Source organism: Ylistrum balloti, unplaced genomic scaffold, assembly GCF_031769215.1.
Source record: "Ylistrum balloti isolate Yb309-2 unplaced genomic scaffold, AGI_CSIRO_Ybal_v1 Utg369836, whole genome shotgun sequence".
Lineage (NCBI taxonomy): Eukaryota > Metazoa > Mollusca > Bivalvia > Pectinida > Pectinidae > Ylistrum > Ylistrum balloti.
Genome location: NW_026781996.1, coordinates 200,985 through 217,926, shown reverse-complemented (window position 1 = coordinate 217,926; position 16,942 = coordinate 200,985). Strand labels below are relative to the sequence as shown.

The window sequence follows — 16,942 nt, the reverse complement described above, 5'->3', positions numbered from 1 at the left end:
AGTATTAAGTCACTGCAAATTGAGTACACATCTGCTTAAAGACCGATAGGCAGTAGTAATAGTCGACTTAAAACCTGTTAATTAAATTGAAAATAATGTAAAATGAGTCCTGCATATAAATATTTTGTTTAAATTATCTGATCCAAGCTTAACTGATATCTGGCTATATAATTTGATTAAGTAGTCATTTTACAGCAGACCCTGTCAAAGGACCAGTCAATATGAATATCACATATCGCTACTGCTTCTAGTTGATGACTTTGATTTCAACTAAGGACTGTTCAATATTGTGAAATGTTCAATTTTTGGTGTTTTTAACTTATCTGGCCCAAAGGGCCAAGTGAGCTATAGGAATCCAGTGTTATCATTTGTCCTTTGTCTGTGGTAGTCCAGAACACTGTACTGATGGAGATTTTTACCAAATTTGGTCATAAGCATCCTTAGGGGAAAGGGATTGTATTTTGTATGAATAGTGTGTCTGGCCCCCTAGGGCAGGAAGGGAGGAGCTCAATTGGGTAAATGTGTTGTATGTTTGCAACAGTTTCGATCCCTATCCCATTACCATGTATAGCATTGCTGGGCATAAACAGACAAACAAAACTGTGATGTTTGAATTGGCCCTTGGCCTAACCCAACCCCCTGAGAATTAATTTTCTTGTTATTTCTTTGGGATCCCCCTCCTCATAACTACATATAGTATTGCTAGGCATCAAAATATAAGTCATGTTGTAAAAATTGGTCCTTGTGCCCCAACCCAAGGGACAAATTAGTTCCTGGGTTATATCTTTGTTGAGATCGGCACCTCTTTACCATATATAGCAATGATGAGCATCAAGATGATCATGATGTAAGAATTGGCCCTTGGATTTGGCCCCACCCCTCTCGATTTAATGTTGGTGCCCAATCAAGAAAGTCTATTAATTTCTTTAAAAGTCAATCTGGTTCTTCTGCAATCGCAGGATATTATCCAAATTTGATCTGACTTTTTGTAAATTTGAAAAATTGTAAATGATGGGTCTGACAGCCCCTAGGGTCAAAGAGGTGTGGCCCAATAGGAGAAATGATATCAATTTCTTTAAAAACTATCTTGTTCATCAGGAATACCAAGATGAATGTTCAAATTTGGGCTGAAGTATGCTTGGCTGAAGGGAAATCTGTTTAGTATATATAGTGAATCTGAACCCCATCCATTCTCTAGAGCCAGGGACAGGACTCTAATAAGGGAAGTAGAAAAAATTCTTAAAATCCTACTCCTCCATTAGGAGGAATGGTTTGATTTTGCCCAAATTTGGTCTGAAGCATGCTTGGGTGCAGGGAATTCAATTTTAATAGTTGTGGCAGTAAAGGGGATCCTTCAATTTTGTATGAACAAATTGTTGTGAGTAAAGGGGATCAATTTTGTATGAACAGTGGGTTCCGGCCCTGAATAGGGCCAAATAGAGGATATAAAGCAAAGCCTTTTAAATCCTTCTTCTGTTGCAACTGAAGATGTCTTTGGTGAAGAGAACTTAATTTTTTGTACAAACAGTGGATCTAACCCTCTTTGGGAGAAGGGGTGAGCCTATTATGGGGAAATTGATGCAAGTGTTTAAAATAGTTTTCCTTCTGTTTAAAGTTATCAATTTCAGGAAACTAAACCATGTGGGTGTTACAGGCCTTTTGGGCCTCTTGTTTTTGAAGCCATGAAATCTGAGCCCCACAAAAATATATGATTTTTCAGTAACCAATATATGCAAGTGATAGTTTACCTAAATATCCAACTGCGAACCATGATAACAAACAGGACCATTTGATGGATTTATATGACTGTAAAATAAATGAACTTAAATGAAAAAAATTATGCTGGGATTTAACGGAAATCTGTCTTGTGCAGTGTTCATATATCTGATTTCTGCTTTTTGGTATTACACAACTGGTGGCGTTGATGTATACAAATTGGTGATAAGCGGAGACACCGTTGTGCAATCATCTGGTGTAGATAAGCCATCTGCAGTTCCTGAAAGTGAAATGGCATTCCCATAAAAACCTGCACCATATTGCATTCCTCAGAAGATCTGTGTGCATTTTATATATATACCTGAGTTTGATATTTGGACTGTGTTAAATATAGCCCATTACATGCTGCTAGTTTCTATATATCCTATGTGTTATGTAATCAGGTACTGAGTTTGAATTTGGTAGAGTGTTTGTGACATAAAAACAAGCTTTTTATAGAAGCAGAGGCTCTGGTATGTGTCTTATCAGGTCTGAAATGATTGAGTACAGTGTTTGGAGGAAACACTTAATTACGTCATGTGTTAATTGGGTACAAAATACTGCAACAAATTCTCTGTTCATTAATTAATTTTCTCTCATGCATTGTTAAAAAATCCTTTCCTCAAAAACGTTTAAATGAATTTCCTTAGCAGTTTAAAACTTTGTTGAACCTCTGCATCATTGTTAGATAAAGAATATACCAGCTCTTTGATAACAAATTTTTGGCAACATTTTTTTTTAACATTCATTTTGAATTTTTTGAAAAATATTGAAAAAAACTTAGGTAACTTAAGAGGAAACTATAAAACTTAATTCATGAAATAATTGTTAGCCCTTGGGAATATCTTAGACTAGATATCTACTGTGTGTTCCTAACTTATGATGTAGGCTGATCCTGGGTTAAATGGAATCTCACTGCCTGTAAAGTCATTGCAGAATAACATAAAGGATTGTCTATGAGTTATGTTTTGCTGAAAATTGCATTGATAATAATCAGCAATAAAATTTTTAAAGGTAGAAAATTTCGACTTACCTCATTTTAATGCTTTCCAGCTTTCAAGCAATGGAATTTCGTTGTACACATGGATGTGTAAATCACACTGAAATTATACTGAATAACGGAACATCAAACTAGGTTTAATCTTGTCTTTGTATGGAAATTTTTAACAAACCCTTTGTGTTTTTGTAATGAATATATGAAGTAGGGTTCCTGATACTTATGGTACCTAATTTTGTGTTTTTCTGCCAAAAAAAGAAATAAAGAAATATGGTATCCCTGAATGATTTCTTTTCACATCAAACAGTTTTTATTTTTCATAATAAGTATTATTATTTCTTAGATTTGATTTCATATAAAGTATGCAGAGAGGAAGTGAAACTAGAATTCTATAATAAAGGGAAGATGCCCATATGTTTGGAGATTTCAAACATATCAATTATTTGTGAAAATGTTTACTCAGATAAACAAATTGATAGATAAAATCTGCAGTTTGTTTTTAAATGTTGAATATCTGTTAAAATTTGAATAGAGATCCTCTCCAGGTTTTAAAAATCCATGTTTTTTATTTACATGTGATTTTTGGAAAATTCTCAAAATAAAAACATCAAATGATTAAAAGAGTTCAATGTAATAGATATATCTATTTTAAAGAGCTCTTACACTGTAAGGGGAAGTAACTCCTGAAATTTAATTTCAAAATCAATATCATGGTAGTTAGGCTAAAAGGATCAGACTCCATATGAAAAAACTTATTTTACATCTTATTGCTAAAAAAAAAGATTTCCCTTTTCAAATCACTAATCAAATATCTTTTGTGATATTTTGGAACTGTTAATACAAAAATTTGACTGTTTTAGATATTAGTCAAATTCAATATAAATTAAATTAGATTAATTACACCAAATTTATCATCCAGATAGTTATGGCATTTCCAAGTGTGATATTACAGAACTCCCTTTTGCAGGTGATTACAATTATCTTATTGAAAATGCATTTGACATGAAGGTCAGATGCATTTATAACCAAATTTAGTCTGTCACAGAAACCATTCTTGAACTTGCATGAATTGCTCTCATCTGAAGTGTTATGTTGGTAATAAAGAAAGAATATACTGGTTAGAACAAGCTGATGGGTTACAAAGGGAATTATGTATCTGTATAAATGTATAGCTTTATTTTAACCCATCTTAACACTTCTGGTGAAAACTAATGGATGCTATGAGAATTTTTATCACCTTTCCCCAACTATTTGGCACCGTAGCAAATACAAAATTTCAAGGACGAAAATATGAAGGCATTACATGTTACCTATACATAGATAGCTTTGTAAGTAAAAACACTTCTGTTTTTCTTTATGTATACTAAATGTGGCAGCCGTTTAGAAATGCTGGCAGTTACTTTAAAGACCGTTTATATTGGTAACTGATAACAAGTGTAAAAAATTTCATGAAATTCTATTTAAATGTCTAAATGTTTTCAATTTATTTATCAGGGTGCTGACAATTTGATAGTATACTTCATCTCTCAGTCTGATTTGTTAAAAGACATTATATGACATGACGAAAAATACTATGATGAGAAAGAGTGTCTGCTTGAGTTTACAAAACATCATGTCTCCCAGGAGGGTGTTTGTGGTTTTACCATTCGTGTGTACAGAACAATGTTGATCTGGGAGAGTGATTCATCTCATTTTTTCAACAATTATAGAAAAAAAAGGTGTTGAAACATTATTTCTCTTCATAATGTTTCTGTTTTGGTAAGGAAAACAATTTATTGTCCTGATATAAGTAGTGTCGTTTTGAAATTTATTTTCTTTATTGATAGTAGGGAGATATGAAGGCTTTCTTATTACAGTTATATTAGGGAGATATGAAGGTTTTCTTATCACAGCTATATTTGGGAGATATGACATTTTGTATGTCAGTGATATTAGGGAGATATGACATTTTGTATGTCAGTGATATTTGGGAGATATGACAGTTTGTATGTCACATTGATATAAGGGAGATATGACAGTTTGTATGTCACATTGATATTAGGGAGATATGACATTTTGTATGTCAGTGATATAAGGGAGATATGACAGTTTGTATGTCACATTGATATAAGGGAGATATGACAGTTTGTATGTCACATTGATATTAGGGAGATATGACAGTTTGTATGTCACAGTGACATTAGGAAGATATGACATTTTGTTTGTCACAGTGACATTAGGGAGATATGACATTTTATATGTCAGTGATATTAGGGAGATATGACATTTTGTATGTCAGTGATATTTGGGAGATATGACATTTTGTATGTCAGTGATATGAGGGAGATATGACAGTTTGTATGTCACATGATATTAGATATGACATTTTGTATGTCACATTGATATAAGGGAGATATGACAGTTTGTATGTCACAGTGACATTAGGAAGATATGACATTTTGTTTGTCACAGTGACATTAGGAAGATATGACATTTTGTATGTCACAGTGATATTAGGGAGATATGACATTTTGTATGTCACAGTGACATTAGGAAGATATGACATTTTGTATGTCACAGTGATATTAGGGAGATATGACATTTTGTATGTCACAGTGACATTAGGAAGATATGACATTTTGTATGTCACAGTGATATTAGGGAGATATGACATTTTGTATGTCACAGTGATATTAGGGAAATATGACATTTTGTATGTCACAGTGATATTAGGGAGATATGACATTTTGTATGTCACAGTGATATTAGGGAGATATGACATTTTGTATGTCACAGTGATATTAGGGAGATATGACATTTTGTATGTCACAGTGACATTAGGAAGATATGACATTTTGTATGTCAGTGATATTAGGGAGATATGACATTTTGTATGTCAGTGATATAAGGGAGATATGACATTGATGTAAGGGAGATATGACAGTTTGTATGTCACATTGATATTAGGGAGATATGACAGTTTGTATGTCACAGTGACATTAGGAAGATATGACAGTTTGTATGTCACAGTGATATTAGGGAGATATGACATTTTGTATGTCACAGTGATATTAGGGAGATATGAAGTTTGTATGTCACAGTGATATTAGGGAGATATGACAGTTTGTATGTCACAGTGATATTTGACATATCTTCATGAAGGACTTCAATCAACCTCATTATAACAGATTACTATAAAACTCGCTGAAAAAGTTCTCTCTTTATAAGAAATTCCTTTTCATGAATGTCACAATTTCAGTTTCCTATATATAGTAACTGAATATTTTGCCTGCCTTTAAAGGTCAGTATTTTGTGCTACTTTCAGTTGATATTCAAGAGAAATTTGGAAGTATTTTATATATATATTAAGTGACATAAAAAAAGTTTATGTGTGCTAAACCTTAGCCATGATAATGTCTAGAATCTTGTTTATTTTGTATCTGAAAATCATCAAAATTATCTTAAAGCTCTATGCTACCTTTTGCTGTGAATGACATTTTCTTTCTAAAAGACTTCTGATGTAAAGAAACCATTTAATGAATTGTTGGAATTTGTTAAAAACAATTAAAGAATCATAGATTAAATCAAATGTATATTAAACTAATCAAAAGGGAGATAATTCCAAATATCATATTTTCCATTTAGTGACATAGAAATATGTTTTATGCTAAATCTAAGCTATTATAATATCCAGTTTAAGCAAGAATTCCCTGTAAAGATGAGAAAAAACCTTCATTGTTTGAAGTGTGGCATAGGGTATCAGAGTTTATGATATAAGTATTTATAGCCTGTATCAACAGCTGATCACCATGGTAATATTGATGTTTCAAGTAATTTCTGCTTTTCTGAGTGGATTTTACAGACAAGTGAAGACTGTATCTGATAGTTAAGAAGTTGTATGAAGCAGTAAAACAGCTTTTGTAGACTATTGATACGGCTCTGTCACCTGGGATATATAAAACCTCGGAAAATGACTCTACTTTTTTACACAAATGATATGTTAGAAGATAATAATATGAATGAAGGTAAGGCAGATATCTTTGTTAAGGGGTGATTACACACAGACTAGAATTATTTCCTATACAGAAAAGAGAAGTTGAAATAACACTACAAATGGTAGTTCTATGGTTTCCAGGCTATCAACTTGATGAAATACTAAATAAGCTGAGGAATCTAGCTGTCACTGATACCTGAGACAATCAAATATCTCAAGTCTTGACAATAGCATACCTTAGGAAAGAGGCAACAGATATAAGAAACATACAATACAGAAGGCTAAATAGCTGAAATTATAAGACTATGTCAAATTAATCTTGTTTCATTTTTTATTTGCTTTCTGTTTACATATATATCAAGGAGCTTTTCTACAATTTCTTAACTTTATCCTCGGAATCATATCAAGAACAAGCTACAAAACTGATTTGTCTAAATAGCTGAAATTATAAGACCATGTCAAATTAATCTTGTTTCATTTTTTATTTGCTTTCTGTTTACATATATATCAAGGAGCTTTTCTACAATTTCTTAACTTTATCCTCGGAATCATATCAAGAACAAGCTACAAAACTGATTTGTCAGTAATAACCATCCAGCGTTTTATTGTAGAAGACCCAAAGAGAATTTTGTCTGAATATAATCTTGTTATATCACAAATGTATAACTTGCCCAGCAGCTGCATCTGAAAGAGAAAAGCAATCATTATTCTGAATATGTCACATGTAAACTTTTTTGTTTTCTGTGTGATCACTGTTTTTAAATCCAAACATTAACAAAGATAAAAGGCCTGCTTCCATATCTAGTATCGTTACATCATTGACAATTCTATTTAGTAGCTTTTCGAGGTATGTAATTGTGTCTTCTTCTTAAAAAATTCAATTTACATGTCATGGAGTAATCAGTTTGTTCTCCCATGAAAAATGCTCTATTTGTAACTTGTGATGTTATTTGATTATTTATAGGTTTAAGTGTATTTTGTAGGCACCTTGTCCATAGGCAGGGGCTTATTTTGTTGGCACACTATCAGTAAGCTGGGGTATCTTTTGTCAGCACTTTATCTGTTTGCAGGGTTGTACTTTATTGGCACTTTACCTGTAGGCTGAGGTGTAGTTTATTGGCACTTTACCTGTAGGCTGAGGTGTAGTTTATTGGCATTTACCTGTAGGCTGAGGTGTAGTTTATTGGCATTTACCTGAAGGCTGAGGTGTAGTTTATTGGCATTTACCTGTAGGCTGAGGTGTTGTTAATTGGCATTTACCTGTAGGCTGAGGTGTTGTTAATTGGCACTTTATCCAAAGGCTGGGATGTACTTTGTTTTTACATTTTGAATGTACTTTGGCAATAGTCAATAATATTGGCATTGCCGGCTCTTTGTCTATAAGCTGAGGTTTAGTTTGGCATTGCGGACTCTTTGTCTGTAGGCTGAGGTTTAGTTTGGCATTGTCGGCTCTTTGTCTGTAAGCTGAGGTTTAGTTTGGCATTGCGGACTCTTTGTCTGTAGGCTGAGGTTTAGTTTGGCATTGTCGGCTCTTTGGCTCATTGCCGGCTCTTTGTCTGTAGGCTGAGGTTTAGTTTGGCATTGCCGGCTCTTTGTCTGTAGGCTGAGGTTTAGTTTGGCATTGCCGGCTCTTTGTCTGTAGGCTGAGGTTTAGTTTGGCATTGCCGGCTCTTTGTCTGTAAGCTGAGGTTTAGTTTGGCATTGCCGGCTCTTTGTCCGTAGGCTGAGGTTTAGTTTGGCATTGCCGGCTCTTTGTCTGTAAGCTGAGGTTTAGTTTGGCATTGTCGGCTCTTTGTCTGTAAGCTGAGGTTTAGTTTGGCATTGCCGGCTCTTTGTCCGTAGGCTGAGGTTTAGTTTGGCATTGCCGGCTCTTTGTCCGTAGGCTGAGGTTTAGTTTGGCATTGCCGGCTCTTTGTCCGTAGGCTGAGGTTTAGTTTGGCATTGCCGGCTCTTTGTCTGTAAGCTGAGGTTTAGTTTGGCATTGCCGGCTCTTTGTCCGTAGGCTGAGGTTTAGTTTGGCATTGCTGGCTCTTTGTCTGTAAGCTGAGGTTTAGTTTGGCATTGTCGGCTCTTTGTCTGTAAGCTGAGGTTTAGTTTGGCATTGCCGGCTCTTTGTCCGTAGGCTGAGGTTTAGTTTGGCATTGCCGGCTCTTTGTCCGTAGGCTGAGGTTTAGTTTGGCATTGCCGGCTCTTTGTCCGTAGGCTGAGGTTTAGTTTGGCATTGCTGGCTCTTTGTCTGTAAGCTGAGGTTTAGTTTGGCATTGCTGGCTCTTTGTCTGTAGGCTGAGGTTTAGTTTGGCATTGCCGGCTCTTTGTCTGTAGGCTGAGGTTTAGTTTGGCATTGCCGGCTCTTTGTCTGTAAGCTGGTGTTCACACATGTGCTATTGTTTGTAACTTGTGATGTTATTCATTTTTTCTCTGTCTTTAGATTGGAGCATATTTTGGATATGCAGTAGCAGTAGAGGATTTAGATGGTAACAAGTAAGTAATTCTCTTCATTTAATCATATCTGCCAAAGTTATTACAAACAAAAGCAAAAACAATACTGAGAGATCAACAATTATAAGATATGTAAGGGCTTTATATGCTTAACTATAAAAACGAATGACTGGAAATTCAAAGAATTGATCACTGAGAATGTAATTTTATATTCATGGTAGAGATCACTAATTACCAATAGCAAGCCACAGCTTTATATGTGGAAATGTTAGAGATTTCTAAAGGACAGAAAGGTCATTTGAACGGCTATGTTTTATATGTATGGTATATCAATCATTGGTTAATTTGCAGAGTTACTGCCCTTGTTGGTTTATCATCTCTGTCTGGATTAGAATTAAAGTTGTTGTCCTTGTAATTGACAGATTTACTGTCCTGGCTGTTCTATCTACAGTTTTCTTCCATACAATTACATTAATGAGTTAGATTACAATTATAGCGTTTAATATGTTGCAGACTTGATGACATCATTGTTGGGGCACCGTTTTACTCTGACTACAGTTCCACGAAATCCTACGACACTGGAAGGGTCTATATCTACTACCAGAATAAACAGGTATGTTTGTCCCATCCGACTCTGTACACCTTCCTTCTCTCAACCTCACTGACGTTTGTTTTCAGTATCATTAGTATTCTCCAATCCAAATTAATTTTGTTGTCCATGAAAACTTTTGAACATGTTTTAAATTCATTTGAGTTGCAGATAATAATCAGCCTTATCAATGCTAATATGTGAATGGAGTGCATTCTGACTTTTCTGACTTTGCAATTTCAATTTTTCTTTTTTATTCACAAAAACTTAATTCATTGCAATAACTAAGGTCTGTGAAGTCCTGGAATGAATTATTGCCCTTGAAGCAGTATTCTAATTATAAAAATGTTTATTTTAACGTCTAACTACATTAATGTAGCTTATCTCTGAATTTCTTTCGTTCAGACTGATAACTTGTGACGATGATGATAGCAATAGCTAACTCTGCTAGATATCTTCTAATGCTTGAATTCTTCTTTAGCAATAATTTAACATTGATGAAACAATGAAGTGGAATGTTTAGAATTATGATCAGGATTAAATTTTACAATAATCTTTTGATATTGTGTTAGAGTAGTAATATAGTGACATCCCTATGAAATAGTTCTGGTATTTTTAAGCTCTTTAAGTATTTTTCTATAACCTTGAATGTTGTACTAACAGGAATCAAAGTAGTTCCAACCTGACAACGCTCCACTATTTTTCTGCCGAGTTTCAATTTATGTTTCAAATCCTCTTGCTGTTGTGATGTGTTTATTTTTAACCATGACCTTGACATTGTCAGGGCGAGTTCTCAACTTCAGATACCTTAGAGACGGAAGTTGTAAGTGTATAATACTGTAGTCAGTAACTGGATATGGGCTGAGGTCAAGGTCACTCTTACCAACCACTTAGTTTGTTTGATGGCACTGGTCAACACCAAAGTTTTCCTTCATATCACAAATATCTAGAATCTTGTTTATTTTGTATCTGAAAATTATCAAAATTGTCTTAAAGCTGTATGCTACCTTTTACTGTGAATGAAATTTTCTTTCAAAAAGACTTCTGATGGAAAGAAACCATTTAATGAATTGTTGGAATTTGTTAAAAACAATAAAAGAATCATAGATTAAATTTTTAGGAGTATTCCATATGTATATTAAACAAATCAAAAGGGAGATAATTCCAAATATCATATTTTCCCTTTAGTCACATAAAAATATGTTTTATGCTAAATCTAAACTATGATAATGTCCAGTTTAAGCATGAATTCATTGTAAAGATGAGAAAAAATCTTCCTTGTTTGAAGTAAACGCTGTGCGGTATAGAGTATCAGAGTTTATGATATAGCCAGTGTCAACAGCTTATCACCATGGTAATATTGATGTTTCAAGTATTTTATTAACAAAATGGTGATGGAAATATCAAATATTGAATGTTATTTTAAATTTTGATTCAAATAAAATTCCATCTGTGAAATTATTTTCATTTTGATTGTTACCATGGTGACATAAGTTTCTAAGTTTTGGAAGACGACCTCCTTATCCTCTTTAGTTTATCATTTTTTTGGTTATAAATAACTCCAGTCTAGGTTAATAAATCCAGATTTACTAATGGGCTTTTAATGCTTAATTTTCTTTTGCTTTTTCTTTAGTTTTTCTTATTGCTGGTATTTTATTGCCTGGTAATAAAACTTGTCCATCTGAAATGTCAATGATTTTGTTTTGGGTGAAGTTCTTGATCGGCATGACTTAATTTGAATATCTGACACTTAAACCTGTGATAAAGGATGCCTAGTATCTATCATTGACATTTCAAGTTTGACAGTTTTTATTTGCAATTACGTTTTGGCTTCCATATAAAAGGAATACATTGTAATTAAATTAAATGTTTCCTGGAATTAGAATTTATCTATTACTGTGGTTTTACCTATAATTACAAATTATATTCCATTTTTTATGATAAAATGTATTGAATGTTGAATTAATCTGAATTATGAGCAATTCATGATTTTCTAATGGAAACAAAAGCAGGAAATGTATAGTTTGAATCTAAAAAACAAATTTGTTTTGGAGATAAAGAAATGTATGGAAGCACATAAATGTTAAAATGATTGGTGGAGGGCTTTATAAGTGATCATGGTACTGACTTCCTCTAAGCATGACACTTTTATTTTAACGTTTTCCCTAGATAGGCATGCACTGAAAGGTAATTATGTATAGTACATTAAAGGCAGTGTCATTACTATAGAAGAAAATCAGCACTCAATATACGATACACTCGGGGAACAAAAATTCTATGCTCCTCATGAAATTTATGTAACACACCTTTTATAGTATCAAACTTAAGAGAGAATGTTTATCACACTCAGGAAGGGATAATCATTCACTCAGGAGAGAATGTTTATCACACTCAGGGAGGGATAATCATTCACTCAGGAGAGAATGTTTATCACACTCAGGGAGGGATAATCATTCACTCAGGAGAGAATGTTTATCACACTGGGGGAGGGATAATCATTCACTCAGGAGAGAATGTTTATCACACTGGGGGAGGGATAATCATTCACTCAGGAGAATGTTTATCACACTCGGGGAGGGATAATCATTCACTCAGGAGAGAATGTTTATCACACACTCTGGAAGGGATAATCATTCACTCAGGAGAGAATGTTTATCACACTCGGGGAGGGATAATCATTCACTCAGGAGAGAATGTTTATCACACTGGGGGAGGGATAATCATTCACTCAAGAGAGAATGTTTATCAAACTCAGGAAGGGATAATCATTCACTCAGGAGAGAATGTTTATCAAACTCAGGAAGGGATAATCATTCACTCAGGAGAGAATGTTTATCACACTCGGGGAGGGATAATCATTCACTCAGGAGAGAATGTTTATCACACTGGGGGAGGGATAATCATTCACTCAGGAGAGAATGTTTATCAAACTCAGGAAGGGATGGTTATATACCTCCAGTGTGTGATATTTGATACAGGACAAGCTTGTCCAATACTGTGTGATATTTGATACAGGACAACCCTGTCCAATACTGTGTGATATTTGATACAGGACAACCCTGTCCAATACTGTGTGATATTTGATACAGGACAAGCTTGTCCAATACGGTGTGATATTTGATACAGGACAACCCTGTCCAGTACTGTGTCATATTTGATACAGGAAAATCCTGTCCAATATTCTATGATATCTGATACAAGACAACCAAGTCCAATAATGTGTGATATTTGACACACGACAACACTGTTGTCCAGAAAGGCTGGACAATAAACTTGATTTTATCAATTATTCAATTAGTAATTTGATAATTTCAGATGAATAACTTCAATTTTTGAAGGTAATAGTTTGTTCGACATAGAAGATTTTTCATTTTCATATTCTGTGTAAGAAAACTTTATCAATTGTAAGTAACATTGTCTATGTTTGATATCTATGACCCAATATTATATTACAATGTAACTACCACTGGTAATAAAGGACGGAATCTAATGACACAATACTTAAAGAGAAAATTGAACAGAGCCCATATCTTCATTGTTGGGAAAATCTACGGGTTATTTGATGTTATGTCAGTGACTTGTATCTGAGACAATGGGAAGTGATTCTGTAGACACTATAGCTGTAAGGGCAATTTTGTTTTCTCCACTAAAACAATTCACCACAGTGTTACAAATTGACATTGATTTGGTAGCTTGAGAGACAAACTCAATAATGATATCGTATGTAAGAATGGAATTAAATGCCTTATTTTAATCAAAGACTGTAAACAATGACTACTTATCTATAGAAAAAACATTATTTTTGTAAGATTTTGTATATTACCGGTTTGATACAGGTTTATTAAATACGAAACTGATTTAAGATCAGAGTAGGATACTCAGCTGTACAAATGGGCACCACCATACTTGGGGAATGTTTTTATAAAAGATGGTTATCATTCCAAATAGGAATAATTGATTAAAAGTTTTATTTAACTGCCACTGCAAGAAAATTGCAAGAAGTCACTTCTTCTTTAAGTGAGAAATTGCTTCACAATAAATCTGTAGCTCCTTGGCACTCCTTGTTTGCTCACCTGACTGGAAAGACCAAGTGCCATGTCACAATGTCCAGCGTCGGCTTTTCCATTCAAACAATTTCTTTTCAATAATCAGAAGACCAAATGTCATGGTAATTGGCTGGTTGGTTGCTAGGATGAAGCCTGACAAAGTTTGTGAAAAGAAATGACCTTGACCCTTATTCATTAACTTCTTCTGTCTAACCAAAAGTTGCAGACGCAGGGTATTCAGCAGACAGGTTCCTAGGATGAAGCCTGACAAAGCTTATGATCGAAAATGACCTTGACCCTTATTCAAGGTCACAGGGGTCGGATCTACTAAAACGTTGGAAAAACTTCTTTTGACTAACCAAATAGCACAGAATCATAGTATTTGATTGAAATATTTTTAGAAAGAAGCCCAACAAAGTTTGCTAAAAGAAATTACCCTGACCCTTATTCAAGGTCATGGGGATCAAATTTGTTAAAACCTTAAAATGACTTCTTTTGACAAATCAAAAGGTGCAGAAGCATGGTATTTGGGTTCCTAGGATGATGCCTGACGATTTTGACAAAACGAAATTACCTTAACTTATGTTGAAGGTCACAGGAAACCTTTATGCAAGGAAGCAGGATATTTGGTTGAAAAGTGTTTTTAGGTCAAAGCCCAACAAATTTTGAGGAAAATTAGAAATTTACCTTTAATCCAGGTGATAACCATCACTGTTGAATGTTAGAAGCTGTTTGTTGTGGAAATTGATTAAAATGGATTGGATGTACCCACTTTGAATGCCAGTGGTGTTTATGTCTACATATTTGTGATATTAATGCTGATTCTGTTTCTGATGAACATTGAATACCAGGTGAGAGATGCAGGCCCATTGGGCATCTTGTCTGTAAATACTCACCATCCAATCAGGTGGAGCAAAGACCCCTGAAATGTACATTTTGCCTATGTTAAAGACTCTCACGCACAAGATACAAGTACATGGGTACCAAACAGTAATTATCACTACACTCCACCAATTGCATGTCTTGATTCAAAACCAGAAAAAATATATCATGCCTTTATCATAAAGTAAATCAATTCACTCACTGATATATATGGTTTTTATTGATGCATTAAGATCTCATGATAACTAAATCAATTTTTAATGTTGCTGTTTCTTAATCTTATCCATAACAGAGACAATTTCAAGAAAAAAACAACAACAATAATGAACTTTGCAGTATATCACTTTTGGATACATTTGCAGTAGTGTATGTTTGATCAATTCAAAGGACAAAAAGTGAATGTGGGGAAAGCCTGCCATTTCAACATAATTCTATGAAAAAAATCAGTCATTTTCAGTTTTGAAATTGAGGTCGGTTTATTCTAGGATAGAGCTTTTATATAATTATTGCTGGAGGCAGAAAGAATATTGAAAATTTTTTTCTCATACATGAAACAGGGAAACCTCATCAGCTTTGTGGTGCTACATTATTTTATCTTGATGGATCTGTCTAGTACCTTAACACAATATTTGATATCAAAATTAAATAATGTCAGATATTGTCTTTCTAAGTACAAAGGGAGACAATCTAATTGGATAAAATTTTAAGATATGAAACTACTTAAATAACGATTTATCCAAATTTTGAAAAAATATTGATGAGAAATCTCAGGATTGGGCTGACATTCTGTAACATCACATTCTACACTTTAGATTGACAAAGATTTTATAGTAGATTGTCAGGCCATGATTCTGGGCTCTTCTGTTTATAATCCATCTACACCTGAAGAGGAGCTCAAGATCACAGTATATATAGCAAAGAAAAAATGTTTACAGTGAAATACACATTATTTTGATGCTTATGTTTCATGTGTACGTTCAATATGATATATCTACAACAATTGAAGGCAACATTGAAAAATTTGTATACAGATTTATAAGGTAATTGTGCTATACTTTTTGACAGAGACAGTTCCGGCCAAAAAGACGAACAAGATATGATATTTTGGATGGTCACTCTCCCAAGTCTAGGTTCGGATCAGCCTTAATTGGATTGAAGGACTTAAACATTGATGGATTTAAAGGTGAGTGGTATTGTATATCAATTAAATGTTTATCAGGAAATAAGCAAACCTGTGTGAATGGATGTCCCTTGATTGTCATATAATAAGCCCGACTTTCAAGTTGAAGCTGAGATTTTGTAATTCCCATGGGCTTTGGAAGTCGTCATGGAAACGGGAACATTTAATCTTGAAATAAGTTTACATTGAATAAGAACCTAATTTACTATATATAGATAATTTACATTTTATTGCTGCATTCCTGTAAACAAAGATGGAACTGAATATATTTTATGTTTCAGATCTCGCTGTTGGGGCTCCATATGGGGGCCGTGAAAATCGTGGAGCAGTTTATATCTATCTTGGATCAGAGAGGGGGATAGTGACCAAGGTTTCACAGGTAAGAATGATTAAAAAGCTGTGTAAGATTGATATCCAGAATCCAGTTCTGGCTGATACTGAATTAAATAGTATATTTTAGATAAATAGAAGTTTTTATTACACAACCAGTAGAAGATTAGAGTGTGATGTTTGATGACAACATAGTCACCTTCATCAGACAAATGACCAGTGTGGAGCGTACTAGTACTGACATAGGTAGTTTACGAGATGGTACAGAATTGAGCAACTTTTTCGGCTGCACAATAATCCTATATACACTAAGGTTGTAAATAGTGGGACAAAATTGTAAACAGATTATAGACCAAAACATACACAAGACGGTAAGAATGTTCTGTAGTCTATTTGGCTACACTTTGTTTAACACTTGGTCATAGACGTGCAAGAGTCTGTGGCCTCCATGTGAAAAGGTTGTTTACCATGTCAACTATTTTGGAATTTTCTCAGTCAATGATATACAGCTCATGCATCCCAGTTGGTATACACTTTCTTTGACAGTCTCTTTAGATGTTAAATCTTTAGATCGGACTAGGATATTTGTCTTGTGTAAGGTAACATGACCACGGTAAATCCTTTAAATGTTTTTAGTTGACAGGACATGTTGTTCTTTTCCTTGGCGGTTTGTCTCTTAGTTTTTTTTGTTTTATCAAATTCATTGCTAACTTTCTGGATTGCCCTGTCGGGGTTCCACATGATTTGACGT

General features: G+C 34.1%; 1 protein-coding gene across 3 annotated transcripts in view; it reads left to right on the top strand.

Annotated features, from left to right (window-relative positions):
* The window catches only part of LOC132545270 (integrin alpha-V-like), a 101,059-nt gene that overhangs the window by 62,444 nt on the left and 21,673 nt on the right, over positions 1 to 16,942 (top strand). For 2 of the 3 annotated variants that reach the window (XR_009554030.1, XM_060208944.1), the window contains exons 11-15: positions 9,154 to 9,206; positions 9,678 to 9,777; positions 10,538 to 10,576; positions 15,747 to 15,864; positions 16,143 to 16,240. Coding sequence is in view for 2 of the 3 variants with exons in the window: in XM_060208944.1 (XP_060064927.1) it covers positions 9,154 to 9,206; positions 9,678 to 9,777; positions 10,538 to 10,576; positions 15,747 to 15,864; positions 16,143 to 16,240 (408 nt within the window). In the remaining variant the exon portion in view is untranslated. The remainder of the gene's footprint in view (positions 1 to 9,153; positions 9,207 to 9,677; positions 9,778 to 10,537; positions 10,577 to 15,746; positions 15,865 to 16,142; positions 16,241 to 16,942) is intronic. The other variant, XM_060208945.1, reaches the window with a different exon arrangement.